Raw genomic sequence first — 16,328 nt, 5'->3', positions numbered from 1 at the left:
ATGTTCACATCTTTTTAGTACAATATATTTATCTTCCCTTTGCTGAAGAGAAGATTTAAGGAAGCAAGTATTGAATGGCCTGTGTAGATCTTGTCTGTAAAATGTATTTAGTAGTTTGGGGAAAAGCAAATCTTTGTCTTCCAGATGTTGCAGTCTCGTGTCAACAATGAAACTATTACACTGATGAAGATAGGAGTGTATCTAGATCATGCCATGAAAAAGGTATGTCAATCTGTCCCATGAGATTCTTACTTGAGATTTGTATTTATACTTCTAAAGTAGTCACTGACGCACTAGAAAGGAGTTTATTTGCTGCCTGTAACTGAGACAAAACTAGATTTAAAAGCCATGTTTACATGTTTATAAAAGCAGAAATACATAGAGAAGTATCTAATTTAGCTTAACGTGGATCAAACAGCCCTGTAGTTGCTTGTTCTTGTTGTGAGGATATGGAGCAGCAATATATTAACTAATTCTGGCAGCCATTTGCTTAACTGGTAGAAATAGCTTGGAACTACTCCTCGGTCTGCTGCCCCTGCCTGCATGCCTGCCTTGTGCTTTTCCTCCTCCTTCCCACTACTCTGCTTTTCCCCCTGCTGTCCCTCCAAGGAAACCAACCTCTGTCAATCTTCTGTCAGGATAATTGGCACTCTGGGGCAAAGAATCTACCTCTGTATAGAACCCTGTGGAATGCCACCTCCATCTTGCGTGGGGCCTTTGAGAGGCAAATGACAGGAAGGATTGAGAGCGATGTTGACTCTTTTTGATATGTCAAGCTGATATTTCTCAGTTTAACTTACTTGTAGAAGTTTTGTCAAGGTATTATATACAGATACTTTTTTAATCTAAAATCAGTACCATTTACTATGTGCATCTGTCTTAACCAGGAGAAAAAATGAGCAGTAAGAGTTGATTCCTATTATTATGTTGTTCAGAACAGTCCTATACATGTCTAATGTCTTACTGTGGAGTGCATGAATATTTTGTTTTTAACTGTAGTATTCTGTTGCTGTTATGTTAAAAGCCTGAACTTTTCTGCCTGCTGATGTAAGAACAGTCTAGTGTTTTACCTGTTCTGCTAATGATAAACTGCTTAGAGCAGGAATGCCACAGTTGGTGGGAAAGACAAAATGCTAATAGCTTTCTGTGGATTTAGCTAGGGAGGTCCTTGAGACCTGTGAATGGAGAATAATTCAGTGAGGAGTTTGGAATGTTGTGTATGTGCATTGCAAAACAGGGCTCATTAATAATCTTGAAATCACAGATTATGTAAGGTACTCCAAACAAAGAATATTGTATCATTTTGATATCTTCCAGTTCATCTAGAACCCTTCTGTGGGAGGGATTTTTTAAAACCTGGAACAAAAATGTTCTTACTAACTCAGCACAGTATCACTGTTTTGCTTCCTTAATCCTAGCTGCATGTTTGCTACTCAGGCATACATTTGGGCTTCAGACATGTAGGTAGGACTGAACATCCATTTCAGGTGTTGCTTTTATACTGGAAATGTTTTGTAGAACTGGGTAATACAGAATAATGAAAATATTAAAAACTAGAACATGCTTCTAAATAATTTCAAAGTGCATCTGAAAGTGGATGTTTTACCTACCTCCATCAACTTGGCAATATTTTTAAATTTTGTTATTTCTCCTCTAGTTTGAGTGCTTCTTTATGCTTTATGTTACAGGTTAAAGAGGAGGAAGGAACATTCAAGGTGTATTTGGCACTTCCTCCATTCTTTCACCTGCCCTCACTTACTGCTTACTATTTTATAATCTTTAAACAGTATCTAATGCATGCCAGTTGTCAACTTTCATAAGACAGATAACTAAATCTAAGAAAAAACAACTCTGAACCTTGATTTGACAGGGAAAGGTAATGTTAGACAAAAGACCTGGAAGCACATCTACCTGTAATTTAATAGCTGCCTGACTTTCAAATTCTAGAATTTTACACTGATCTGTGTTTGTATAATTTTAAGTCTCTAAAGCGGCCCACAAGTGTTGCTTCCTGTACTGAACTAACCATTATCACTTGTACATTTTAAGGGATTTTTGCTCATGATACAAAGCATTCACATGAGTAGAGTGTGAGCAACAGCTGCTACTAAATTGCAGTTCAGCCTGTAAATCATTGTCCATTTGAGTGGAATGGAGCAGATTGAATAATCTGCTAACAGTCACAGCAAAATCTAATTTGTATCCAGTTAACAATGTAGTATGCAAGAGTGAGTTCTGTTTGCTTCTTATTAAAGAGCAGGCATTTCTGTCCTCCTGAGACACCTCTTTGTGGGTGTTTTTATCCTTTTCCCTGACTCTCCTATAGCCAGAAGATCCTCTATGGCTTGTGCTTAATGAAGCTGGATTGTACTGGCGTGCAGTTGGAAATAGCACCTTTGCTATCACCTGTTTGCAAAAAGCATACAATTTGGCTCCACATGAGTATCAGGACATCCCTCTGGTCAACCTTGCTAACCTCTTATTTCATTATGGTCTTCATTCGGATGCCAGCAGGCTCCTGCTGAAGGCTTTGGCCATAAATGCCTCTGAGGTAAGTTGATGGAGTTTGTGTTTGCCTAGCAGTGAATGTGTTTTCCCTCATTATTTTCTAAGTACATGTTACTTGTGTTTACCTGCACATGCAGTTCATCTTCCAGCTGGTGATTTGCAATGGATGTTCATTTCTATGTAAAATCTTGTCTGCACCAGGGGTGATGCTGACCATTGAGAGTATAAACATCTAGAGAAGTTCCTGTAAATCAGTGACAGGCTTCTAGCCTCCCAAAACCTGTATTATCAGCAGTGCCGCCAGGGAATTTAATCCTGGTGTTTGGCAAGATTTTAACCTAAAACAGAGATCTGTCAAGCTGTCAGCATTGTATCTTCATTCTTAAAACCCTTAAGGTAGTGTGTATGCTACCAAGATCTTTATTGACATCTTTCTGTGAGACTTGATTTTATCTGTACAGTTTTATTTGTCCCTAGGTTTTGTCTATATACATAAAGGAAAATGTGTTCTAGTTGTTTGGTGGCTTTACTTCTGACCATAGATTCAGACCAGGTTTTTGTATTTCTGAACAGTGACATGATAAACCATTCTGTAGGTTGTCACCTATGTCATATAGGCAGTTTCTGTATAAGCTATTTGAGCTCCTGACCTGGCCAGAACAGTTGTGAAAAGAAAGGGGGAGGGAATATCATAGCAGGGAATACCTTTTTTTTCTAGCAGATAGTTTTGGTCTCACGTCACAGACACTACAGTAAGAAGCTTAAGTGACTTCTTTCCTGTGCTTCTACCTCTCTAGTTAGATTAACAGTGCTTAAACCTGGCAGGCCATCAGTCACCTAGCACATAATAAAGCTGAAAACAGAGTAAGTTTTATTCAGTGTAACATGCAGAAACAAATTTTCAAGTGTTGAAAAGGAATGTAGTCCATTTGGGTGGCAGGTAAGAATGCAAAAAGAAATTACAGAAAGAACTATGCTGGAATGGTGTGCATAAGAACGTATGAAAACACAGCCTTGGAGGGGAGGAGCCTAGGAATCCTTAGGCCCATGCTGTGTGAGTAGGGGTTTTCTTGTAAAATATTGCAAATGCTGCCTCATTATAGTAATGCCTGCTCGTGTTTTTTTCAGGTGTACTCAGTCCTGTAATACATATTGTACCAGAAAAACTAGCAGGAGGCATTGTACTTGAATGGTATTTCCTGCAATATAATGGAAAAGTAAATACAAGTTAAAATTAATTACGACTACTGGGAATAAAAGATGTGCTCCATCAGTAAAAGCTGTTAAAAAAAATACTGTTGCTCATATGGAACAGTTTTCTGAATGCTTTATAGTAATGCAGGCTGAGTTGGAAAAATCTTCAGCTACTCTCAGTCTTCACATTTTTAGATAATGAATGTAAAAAACTGTTTCGGTGGGAAAAACAACTGCTTAAATTACAATGCTGTATTAGTCTAGCAGTGTACTGTTAATTGCAGCAAATTACATTGTCCAAGTGAAAGACTATTCAGTCAACCAATAAATGTAATGCTTTACTGTGTGCTGTATTAAAGTGTTGAGTTCTATCAGTGAAAAAGGTGTTTATAATCTTTACTTTTCAAAAAAGTATTTATTTTACGGAGAGGAGCCAAAAGCAGTAGACAAAATATTGTTTAACAAAGAATTGAAGGGCATAAATGTGTACCTCCAGTCTAGTGTGACACTGGTGTTTTCAGTAACCTAGCTTTGCTAAGGTAAATCTGAACACTCTTGGCAAATGCAGTGCACCTGTCCTGCTGGAAAACTAGTGATTTTTTTTTTTTTTGTGGACTTTTAATGATTCTAAATTGCCTTTGCACATTTCAGTTTAGTCCTTTGGCATTCTCTGCAGAAAGCATTATGTTTCTGATGGTTATAAGTAAGTATTGAATGTTTCATTTCAGTCTGTGTGTATTTAACAGCTGGTTTTTTACTGTGCAAAGATGGAACTCCTAACACAACCCTATGGCAAAACAGCTTTTGGTTGCCACCAATGAATCACGATTTTAGTTCTCCATTGTAAGAATAGGCAGCGCCTGTTTAGGAAGTTTTCTAAATTCTTTCCCACCAAATTTGGGAGGGTATTTGACAAATACCAAATTTGACAGGGGTATTTCCTAGTTGGCTTCAGTCTTAAAACAGTGAATGTACTTATGCTGCAGTGTGTTGCTTTTGTGTTCACAGCCCCTGACTTTTCTGAGCCTGGGAAATGTGTACCTGGCTCAGAACAACATTAGCGGAGCACTGCAGGCCTTCAGACACGCTCTGGATTTGACAGCCAAGTGCTTGGAGTGTGAAAGCAGCCTGAAGATGATCCGCTGTTTGCAGTTTTATCCTTTCCTGTACAACATCACCTCCTCTGTATGCAGTGGTAAGCAACTGCTGAAAGGTGGACCACAAGTCAAATAATGTCTATTTGCCTTGGTGTGGAAGATTTTTTTCCCAAGTTTCCACCATTTTGCTTCACAGTGCTTTCTAGCTTTAAGGATCAAGGTTGAGATGTTGCTTTTAATGGAAAAGTTACAGTCCATTAAATAATTGCTTGAGGATGACCTCTTGAATATCTAGAGGGCTTCCACTGAGTGCAGATTACTTCTTGACTGTCAGTAATACCTTAACAGCACCACCAGTATCTTATTGGTAAATCAGGAATGCTGGATTCAGTATTTATAGAAGTGCATGTCTACTGCTAGGCTGCTCAACAACCCCTTTGTACAGCCCTTCAGGTTTTGCAGTCAGCTGAAGAATTTGATGAAGAACAGCTTAGTTTTCATTCATATCCTTTCAGTGTGTTCAGTACTTTGGTTGTCATTTTCTAGAGTTCAGTTGTCAAGGAATAGACAGTCTTGTGTCAGCATTATATTATTTGTATGAGACCTGCAATCATTGCTCTTAACACTCCAAAAATAGCTAAGAATGACTTAGAATCTCTCCCCCAAAAACCTGCTAAATATTTTCAACAGAAAGATTTATTGTCATTAATGGCTGCTTAGATTTTAAAAAGAATATATTCATTAATTCATTAATTTTATTCAATCCTACTGAATATTTTCAGTACTATGTCTGTACTTGAATATGGCCAATATGATACTCATGAGCAATCTTGAAGACAATCTATTAATATAGTTTCAAATCCCTCCTGTCTCAAATTGTTACTAAGGTGTCTTTCCATTTAATATTTTCTTTATTTTGAAATGTAAACCTCACCAGAGAAATGCTTGTGATTTTTAGCATTGCTAGGACTTCCTCTGAGAGTTTTTGAAATTCCCTCTCCAGTGGAGAGACATGGAGAAACCTCCTCTAATTTAGCATCTAGAATTGTGCTGTCTAAACACAGACTAGAGGCCATCCTATCGCCAAGTAAAATATGGATGATGCCATTGTAGGTGAAATTCCAGGACTATGCCATTAAAATCATAATACTTTACATGGCCTTGTGCATTTTCTGTGATTGAGAGCCCATCAGCTGTGCAGAGAAATGAATGCTGTTTGGCTGAGTGAGCTGTAGTGAGTGGTGTAGCAGCCCAGCTGATGGATCTCTTGCTGATATCCATAATGTCAGCTCCTATGCTGGTACCTCACAATCAATCTATTAGCTTCAGATTGCCCTTCTTAGAAATTTCCTAGGAGATACTGTAAGCAATAATGGAACTTGCACAAGAGACACACTCTTCTAAAAAGAAAAACAAAACAATGTTTGTTTACTTTTAATCGAGGTATTTTGAAAGTCTTTAATTCACAAGGTTAAAGTTATTTCAGTCAAACCTTAGTCATTGCTACTTTATTTTGAAGTTAAGCAGAAAGCAATTTAAAAGTCTGTTCACAGAACAGAAACGGTAACAAGCAGCTTATCTGAACTCCAAAATTATCTATGATATCTTTTGTTTTATATTAATTTCTTCCTTCGACTTGTCACAATGTAGTTCAGTTAATTCTTGGCTTCTGTTTGCAATGGTTCCTGATCCAGGATGTTCATTCTGAGGTCAGCTGTTACAGCATATGCTTTTTAGGAAGTTTGTGTTTCTTGAATGTGAGGGAAAACCCATCCCAAAAGTGCTTACGAGAAAAGTGTTACCTTGCCTTTTTTTGCCTGCTTGGCCACTGGTTAGTAAAGTGAGCATGAATATATTCACCTGGTACATTGGAGTAGGGATTTGGTCAATAAGGAATTTGTGAAGCTACTAAATCAAGAAGGAGCAGAATATGCCTTAGCATGTTAATGTGCTCATTAAATTTCAGTATTCCATTATTTAAGTATTTTACTCTGTATTTAAATGATTTGCCTTTTTCTAGGACTTTTCTTAATACTATTTATTTTTCTTTATAATATCCTTTAGGTCATCTTTTGTTTTAGTGCAAGAAGCCTGAAAATATAAAGCTGATAGTGTAAATATTCTTTTTACATTCTTGAGCAAAGTGTTACAATAAACGTACTGGTTAATTCAGCCTTGATGGTGATTTGTGGTTTAAGTCCAAACTCAAAATATAAAAATTGAAAAGTAGATTTACTTATCTTATTTGCATAAGGTTTGGGTAAATATTTCTTCCCCCCACTGTAAACTTCAACTGACTCAAGAGGAACCTTGGCAGTTATATGAAAATGAGGTAAAGTCTCCAAAACCAGAATGATTTCAAGAATGTGCAATCACAAATCCTATTTTGCACTTAAAAGTATCCTAAAACTTTGTTGCTCCTTCAGTCCAAGGAAAACAGTTGAAAGATTGTTATTATTCACTTAGTGGCATATCATAAAGTATTTTTATCCTTTGAGATCAATATCTTATGCTGAATAATTTACCAACAATTTGGAATGTCAAATGTTTCTCTGGTTTAGTATTTTGTTTTGGTGAGCATTCCTTCAGTATTTCTGAAAGTAACAGCAGTAGGCTTCCTGTGCTTTGGGTTGTAGGCCCATGTGGTAGCTGTGTTTTTGCTTCGCCTGTCAAAAGCCTCTGTTCATGAAAACTGAGCTCAGTAGTGAGACATGGAGTTCCTTGCTCTGCTGCCGTGAGCCATCGGCAGAATCCAGCAAATGGTTAGTGGGAGTTATATGCTAGCATGAGATGGAATATGGGATCAAAAATCTGAATTCATAGCCTGATTTTTGATTACAGTATGTGTTTGGTGTTTATTTCAAATAAGTGAAATAGGCATCTTCTCAAGCATGTTGGGACGTTTGCTGTTAGCACAGGACGTTGGAAGTGTGACAGACTAACACTGATTTTTTTGATGCTTGCTTTTATTTTCCTGTCTATACTGCTGCCTGGTCCTGTTTTTTAGTAACTTACTTCTGGTATAGATAATTTATATTTCAACCCAAGTCTCTTCATACACATGAGAATGAGAATTAAATATCTCAGACCAACACTTTTTTTTTTTTACTTCTTTTTTAACTTTTGCCTCCTGTATTCAAGTTTATATAAATGTTTGTTTTCATTGTAAAAGAATTTCTAAATCTGCAGAAGTTTTTAGTTTTTAGTGGGTTTTTTTCTTATGGAGGATATGTGTGAAGTGTCCAAAGTTATTCCAGCCCTGTCACCTGTGACAGGTATTTTAGACAGCTGCAGGAGTTCAGGCAGTTGCATCTAATATAGATGCTGTATACAGCAAAAACCCACACACTGCCTTATTCCCAAATACCCGAGAAAACAGTTGGAGGACTCCATTCTTCAAGCATTATTCTATGGTGATCCTTCTAGAGGTGACTTGGCAGTGTTGCTGCATCAACTGTTAGGTTACTGGTGAGTCAGTTCCTGAAGCAGGTTATGAAACTTGGTGTTGCTTGACAGATAACTTCAGCACCCATGTGTGACCCACCAGTAACAGAACCAAGAAATGTGTGTTAACAAGTGTAAAAAGCTTAGAAAAACAGGGACACTCTCAAAGGTACAGAAATTAAATATTTGGACTGCTAATTAAGCTCGTAGAGAAAGCCAGTGTCATTTTTGTCTGATACTGAATGGTGCATTGCCGACATTTGTCTTGCACACTTTATGGCTTAAAATATTGCAAGTAGCTTTTATCAGGTATTAAGGTCTGTATAGGACTATCCAGCTGTGGGGTTATTCCTGTGGTACTTCATTGGCTGATGTAAACATTCAGATGTTGCCAAGCCATATTAAAAAGGTTACGGAATACGAGAACCGTATTTTTATTGTGATGGTCAGCTGGCCATTGAAACATACTGATTTGTTAGTTGGTGTTAGATAAGACTTTCCTTTCTATGTGTGAACGGAATTGTTGCCTGGGCAAACAATAATCATTTGTACTCAAAATATTTTTATTAGACTGAGCATTTATCTCTGACTCAAAATTCCACTTGGTTATGAGCTCATGCACTTCACATTCTTTTAGACAAGAACAAAATTCAAAATCTTATTAATATATTAATGCTATTCAAAACATGAAACATGCCTTGTTTCAAGCTTCAAGTCTCACTGTCTTTCATCTTTGGCAGGATAGTGCTTTTACAAAAGGCCTTGTGCTGCTCTATACAAAGTCGAGGGAGTGTGAATTCATTATGAATGTATGTGCACGCCACCAAGAAACCTGAATCCTTGTGTGTAGAGTGTTTGTGAGAGCAGTTCATCTTCTTTCCTCAGTGTAAGTTCTGTAATGCGGATCTGCTTTAGCTATGGCTTTAGTGCCCTCTTGTGGTACCAGTACTCTGTGCCATGTGAAATCAAAACTTGGTTTGTTCCATTAATGGTTTATTCCATTTCCATTTATTGGTTATTATTATAACCAATAATGGTTTATTCCATTTCCCCTTAAAATAAAACACAGGAAAGATGTTTCAGATTATATGTGTATGAATTTCCCTTTATTCCTCAGCCCTTAGATTATTACAAGTGTAAGTTAAAAAGCTTATACCTTTAAGCAAACTGACCCAATGAGAGAGGTTGACCTGAAAGGAGAATCTCAATTTGAAACTCTTAACAGTAAGCTTTTGACAGATTAAATAGCTTCCTTAAATCAACAGTTTAAGCAAACCTCTGACACTAGTTTGCCAGCTGCAATCGCCTCTAGTCCCTTTAGTGATTTGAGATAAACAAACATTAAGCAAAAGCATGGCGTCACTTTCTTTTCAATAGCATGTTAAAACACAGGGATGTGAAATACTTTGCATTTTTAAGTGCACCTTTCACTTAACTCCGTTATTCCCTACTAGTTATGACTGACTTGGTAGTCCCAGCAACAGACAGCTAAATTTTTGTTTTAAATTTCCTATAGAATGAGGTCCTTTTAGACATTTTTATTGTAAAAGTAGTTTCCTCCTTCTCAAGCTGCTGTATCTGTTTGTCCAATGAATGTTTATCTCTTACAGTGTTAATGGTGTTACATTAATGTTAATGGAACAAACATCCCCTAAGATGTTTACTCTTGGAGCAAGGGGTATTGAGCTTAGCTCAGAATTTAATTGTGTTTTAGTTGAAGCAAAAAGCCAGAAATTGTACCAATTTGTCGGAATCTGTGGTATTGATGATTCCGACATTGTAGAAAGTCTCTGTCTTTCTGCCCCGTTGCCAAAGAAGAAACCATAATTCATCTGTGCTGGTTTTCAAGGTTGTTTATTCTGTTTATCTCTACCATGTTCTGCTGCCCTGCCGCAGCTCTGTCCTGCAGGGCAGCGTGTGGGGCTCTGCCCTCAGTGGGATGTTACAAACATTAAATACCAGAAACTCCCTGTGCTGTATTTACAATAATGTGCCAATATCTATCGTCTATGTTGAAAAGTGTGTCCCCAACCTAAACCAATAGAAAAATGCCAACACTACAGTGAAACAGGGAGGGCATGAAGAAGAAGAAAAAGGACAAGACACACCCAATTTCCTCCATCTTGTCCCCTTTGAACCCCTAATCCAGAAACCTAAAATTTTACTTTTACACCTGTGCCACGCTTAATTAGTACTTATATCAAACACTCAGAGCTTGTAATTCATCCTATAAGATTGAAAACTCTTTTCCATGGACAGAGATCAGAGACACTGTCTCTGGGGGCTCTGTCCAGGGGGATTCCTGACACCCTGCCAGGGTCCAAGGCTTTCCAGGGCAGCCAGAGGGAAGCTCTGGATTCCCACACCAATTATATGGGATTCTGAACTGAGTACTTCTGTATGTTTAAAATTCAGCTTTTCTCACCTTGTTTTGCATATTGGAAGGCAAAATTCATAAGTGCTCCTGAACCTTATTGAAAATACTGCATGTATTAGTACTCTTATTTATCTTAGAGTTTGCAAAAGGGGTGGGATCTGTGACCATTTGTTTCTCTGTTGCTTTTACTCTCTCTCTTGCCTTATGGTAAAGTTCATCTTTATGAACAAAAGAGTCAACACCAGCAGAGTTTTTAAACAACAAGCAGAATTCTGTGAAGCACATGAATAGCTTGTCAGAGCTCTCAGAAGCACATCAGGGCAATAATTTGCCTTGGTCATTTAGCAGTATCATGGACAAAGTGGGTTCTTTGTCAAACAGAGGCAGTTCTAAACAGATCATTGTTGTCCTTTGAAGTTAAAAAGTTATTTATTGGTGCCCCATACATGCACAGGAGTGCACTCGTGTGCCTGTTGTTCACCCTGCAAGTTCCACCTGGAATCTGAAAATCAAGCTGCATCTCTGTCATTGAAGATCGTACAGTGACCGTCCATCTGAAAGATCTGGTGGGTGCCCATATTTGGGCTCTTTAGTGCTAAAGGAGTAAGAGAAGGTTAAATTGTACTTGTGTATAGTGAAAACATCTTGCAGAATACAGGCAGGTAGGTGGTATGGTGAATGATGTCTGCGTTTTGCCCTGGTGGAAACCAGCATCCCTGGGGAGTGACGGTGTTGGGAAATATCAGATGTGCTTCTGAGTGGAAGATCTTGGAGAAATGCATGTGAGAATGTGCTTTGTAAGAATTCTGTGACCCAGTTATTTTGGGTTTGTGCTACTGTTTCTGCACCACTAGCCCAGTAAGGGAAGAAGCCGTTCCCACAGTCCACTTTTGCTGCAGTAATCTTAGAATATTAAGAATATTGATGTGATCTTGAAGATAGTCGACCAGATGCAAGCTTCTTGGTACTTTTCACTCCTTGGAGCCTGATTTATAAATCATACTTGTCCCTGAAAAGTCTTCATTTAGTATCTCTTGATTGGCTGAAGGAAGTTGAAAGTGAATGACCTTGCCGTAATACTGCTGTGCCAAGCTCATTGGAACCTGTCTTTCTTTCAATGTATTTTTCTTGTCAAAACTATATAAAAGATATATAGATAAGAGATTCTTAAATTGAAAAGTGAAGGAATGTGTTACTATGTTACATATGGCATTTTTAGCTACACCAGTATCCAAAGGCGGTGTACCCACTGCTTATGCACATTGCTTCCAAACTGCTGCTTGCTGGAAAGCCACTGAGAATCTTAAAGGTTTCTGTAAACAATGCATGATTCCTTAAGTATATCTGTGTTGCTCAAATGTCATTCTCTTTTGCATGCGTTAAATATGCTAATGAGTGAGTTTGTTCTGCGTCTTCTTTCATCACACAGAGTATGTCTTGCATCCTACACATGGCCTGATTATTTCCTGCATGGTAGTGTACCTGACAGCTTCTCCCAATAGTCATCAGTCTCACTTTGCATCATGCTCTGTTTAGAGTTCTATATCCATTCTGTCTTTTCCCAAGATTAGAAAGCTATTGGCTAGCAGAAGAAAGAGGAGAGAATCATGGCCTCAGCTGCTGGAGTAACTGAGGAATTGACAATTGCACTGTGGAAAGGAATTTAGAACTGTAAGAGAATTGAGTGAGAGTTTACTGATGCAAAACCATTCAGTATGAGGAAAAAGCAGTACAGTATTAAACTAAATATAATACGACATTTCCCATTTTTATCTGCCTTTACAGTGCTAAAGACTATTCGTATGTTACCTGGATCTTTCCTTTACTTGAGCAATAGCTATATATTCGTGTAGGAGGAGGAAAAACATCAGGCATTGCTCAAAGGGAAAAGATTGCCTCTCCAACTAAGTTTCCTAAAGCTGATACCTTCAGTTATCAGATGTATTACCATTTCTCTGCAGTGTGGTGCTTTTCTGTGACAAGAATGTAGAGAAAATGAGAAATTTGTGACTGTGTCTTCCCCTCTGTTTGAGAGGCTGTCTTTGCCAGTGGCAGTTACTTACATGTAGCTGCTAAAATTTCTTACTGAACCTTAATTGGATGCACCACCTAGAGCTGGACCTATTTAAGGAGATCCAACAACTGCATATGTTCAACAACCTTTTTAGGAGGAATAGAAATTCCTCAGCTACATCTGCAGGGAGATGTAGTTTCACAAACATGTTCATAGTTGAGCTGTACACACTGAACTAGTGAGTTGGTTAAAGCATGTTTGGAATAGAAAAGAAGCACATATGGGAAAGTGACAATGTGTAGTTTAGTGTCATTAGCAGTTGGCCTAGACCTTGAAGGCTGTATTCACTTGGCCTAAATCTGAGAACTTGTAAAGTGGTAATGTGTGGCCTCAGCCTGTAATGAGTCATGTGGAGGTTGTCTGGAAGCAGCATGCAATGCCATGTGCTCAGATTAAAATGAGCACTGCACGCTGAGCCATGGAGTGCCAGGCACTTAACTACCCCTGATCTGTCTGCTTTATTGATTTGTTTTTTCCTTTTAAGGTTGGTTGCCTGGTTCATGGGAGTTTGTGTTGTGCTCTGACTGTCCTCAAAGCTTTAAATCTATGATCTGTTCTGGCTACTAGAGACTGAAACCAGGACAGTTCAGAATTTCCCTAGAGGAAGAGATTGAAACTTCCTGAATGTAACAATTTTGGGGAGAAGGGACATTCTTGCAAAAATTGTTAGTCTTTCTGCAATGACTATTCTGTGGCTTTGTACTGTTCTGGCAGTGTGAGGAGAGAGTTTTCTTGTTGAATTCTAATTTAGAGTGGTTGGCAGTATTCTTGTCAAACATAACCTTCTGCAGGCATTCCTTACTTAAGGCTAATCTTGATCATCAAAACCATCAACACCAGGATTTTTTTTCTATCCTATTTACAGCAACAGTTCTGCTTTTTAATGGATCTGTGTAGAATGTGCCCCATCAGGCAAACTGTCAAGCACTTAAAAGATTAGTAAGCACTCTCTTAGATCAGTAAGGGACAGGCCTACCTGACCAGTTAACACTGGTATGCTGTTTGGGTGTCAGTATCTTTGCTTTAATGTGCAGTTATTGGGTATCTGTGCCAAACAAATCTATAAATTGTTATGGATCAAGTCTGACTATGAATCTGCTCTTGCTGAGCAGTATAACAGAGTGAAGAGACACACAGATAAACATAAATACAGCCTATCAAAATAGTTTTTCAGAATACAAAAAACATGTAATCGGGTCCCTGTACTATATTGTTTAAATTCCAGTATATGGTGCAAACCTTACACATAAAGCATTTCCTTGGCTTTGGAGTTTCAACCCCGTGCATTCAGAGAAGTGGGAAGCTAACAGTAACCCATAGTGGAGTTCCTAACTCTTGTAGAGTTCAAGTATCTGATGCCATTTCCCAGTAGAAGGGTACTGTTGTACTTAAAGTCCTTTTTAGACTTGAGTTCATAGATACTTAGGTTCTAACAGGTTCTACAAAATATGTGATGCTTAGCATAACAGATATGTGGAAAAGAGGAAAGATTAGAAAGCTCAAAAAAAAAGCCACTCTAGGTAGGCTTTGCTTATGCTAGTGATATTTAAACTAAGAATTGTCTTTTGCTTAATCATCAACAGATTTCGGAATTGTGTTGTGTACAAGGATGTAAATATTAGTCATTTAATATTCACAGCAAGCCTTATATTGGAGGTATTTATTAAGAAATTAATAAGTAACTAATTTCTTCCCTACAGTAAAAAAATCTGGCCCAGGGAGAAGTCACTGAGGACAAGCCTTTGTCTTCAGAACTTTTATGTGTTTATTTCTTTTGGGTTTCCTATCTCTTTCCCCAAAACAAACAAGCAGAAAAAACATTACCCTTGAGGCACAGACTGAAATTCAGACTGGAGGACTACTTAACCTTCCTGCTCTATACGTAGAAACAGGGTCTTCTGAAAGAGACATTTGCTAGTATTTTATTCACTGACAAGATTGGGGGGTTTTGCATATAGATATTTAGATGTTTCTGTGTCTTATGCCCTATTCCTGGCATCACAGAGTAAGTTTCTGCTTCTAGATGTGCATCATGAAAAAAATAATTTCCTATTTTAGTGGGTGGAGAATGAAGGCTTTAGGTAATCAGTCTCTGATTTTCTCCTCTGTGATGCTGGGAGGAAGATTGATATTTTCTACTCTGTTATAGAGTTGCCTACTGAATTCTTCAGGATGTTTTGTGTGCATGTCCCTTACTAAACTGCATTATATTCTATTTTAAATAGGTTTGTCTTTCTCTTTAATTTTTCCCATGTTTTATTTATCAGTTCTTTATATTTCATAAGGAGAATTTTTGTACCATTCATCAGGGACTGGTCTGTTATGCATTGGTGAGATATTTCTCTCAATATGATCAAGAAATCCAGTTCAAGAAATCCAGTTATGTATTGTTGGCATTTGTATGTTTTCAAAGGTTTAATCAGAACTGCTGTGATAAGACAAATAAATAACCTTTATAGCTATAGCTAAGCCAATTTAGAGGCAGCTTTTTTGCTACAAATCAGATTTTAAAACTTCCTACAAGTGAGAAGAGTTTTACCATATAAACCTCTTAACTGGAAAACTGTTGTTGGAATAAATACTAAAAATGAAAAAACTTATGTATGTTTCATTTTGTGTGCTTTGGTCTAAATTTTCATGGCATAAATTATCATCCTGGTTTTTTCTATGCATCAAATGAAAGCTTTTAATGTAGTGTTTTGTTTTACTATTCCTTTTTGAACACACCTCTCATCATCTTCGAAGAAGAGCCGCTTGCTTTCAAAGGGAGGAATTTAGGAAAGTCAGCTTTTAAAATACTTCATTTTGCTTTTCATTATTTGTTTTCAATACTTCACTTTTTCAAACAGCAGTTTGTCCTGTCCTTTGAAAATGTTTATTTTTGTCTTGTAAATTCTGACTTTTTGAAGGAGGATTTATATTAAAGGAAAAAACTAAAAATTAACCATCAGTGTTTTTATGTGTAGAGAGAAAAGACATTAAAAGCTTAGTTCAGAATTTGGGTACTACACTCCTCATTCTTTTCTGGTACCCATATGGATACTTAGCTTCATAAGAGTGGGAACTTAGTGCAATCTGTCTCTTGTTATCCAGAACAGAATCTGTGGTGATATGTGGATTAGTAGATAGATCTTTTTGGTGGTTTATCCAGTGTGTTACAACTGTAAAAGGCACTGGGGGTCCACTGGTGTTACTGTTCTGGAGCTGAGTCGTCTGTGGCTGAAAGCACAGTGATTGTGTATTTCTCTTGAACTAAATACAGACCTAGCAAACATTCGCAGATCAGTATTGCACAGCCAGCTAATTCTAATTAAAACTTCCTAGTTTTCTTCTCCTTTTACTTACCTGCTCTATCATTTGGTGATCATTTTTCACTAAAAATTAACTGGATATTCTTTAGTTGTATTTTTTTACAACTTGCTTGTGTGTGTGGAAAGCAACAAATTTCTTTAGTATTGCTTCTGGAGTTTTATTGCAGTACTGTTGTACAGTTCAGCAGTTATAGCCTGTGACCTTTCACTAACATTTTTGATGGCAATCCTGTTCAGTCCTAAGTGTTCTGCAGTTTCTGCTTTCAGAGCTCAACCGTGGGATTCATTTTGAAGTACCAACATGTGTTTTTTTTATTAAAATC

The 16,328-nt window shown here is 37.6% G+C and overlaps 1 protein-coding gene across 2 annotated transcripts in view; it reads left to right on the top strand.

Moving 5' to 3' along the window:
• TTC17 (tetratricopeptide repeat domain 17) overlaps nt 1-16,328 on the top strand; it is a 55,837-nt gene that overhangs the window by 22,638 nt on the left and 16,871 nt on the right. For both annotated transcript variants that reach the window (XM_021533219.3, XM_021533221.3), the window contains exons 14-16: nt 145-222; nt 2,327-2,551; nt 4,711-4,897. In XM_021533219.3, coding sequence (XP_021388894.2) covers nt 145-222; nt 2,327-2,551; nt 4,711-4,897 — 490 coding nt within the window. The remainder of the gene's footprint in view (nt 1-144; nt 223-2,326; nt 2,552-4,710; nt 4,898-16,328) is intronic.

The sequence above is a fragment of the Lonchura striata genome, chromosome 6, assembly GCF_046129695.1.
Source record: "Lonchura striata isolate bLonStr1 chromosome 6, bLonStr1.mat, whole genome shotgun sequence".
NCBI lineage: Eukaryota > Metazoa > Chordata > Aves > Passeriformes > Estrildidae > Lonchura > Lonchura striata.
Note: the sequence above shows the minus strand (reverse complement) of the source record. Positions and strands in the feature narration are given on the sequence as shown.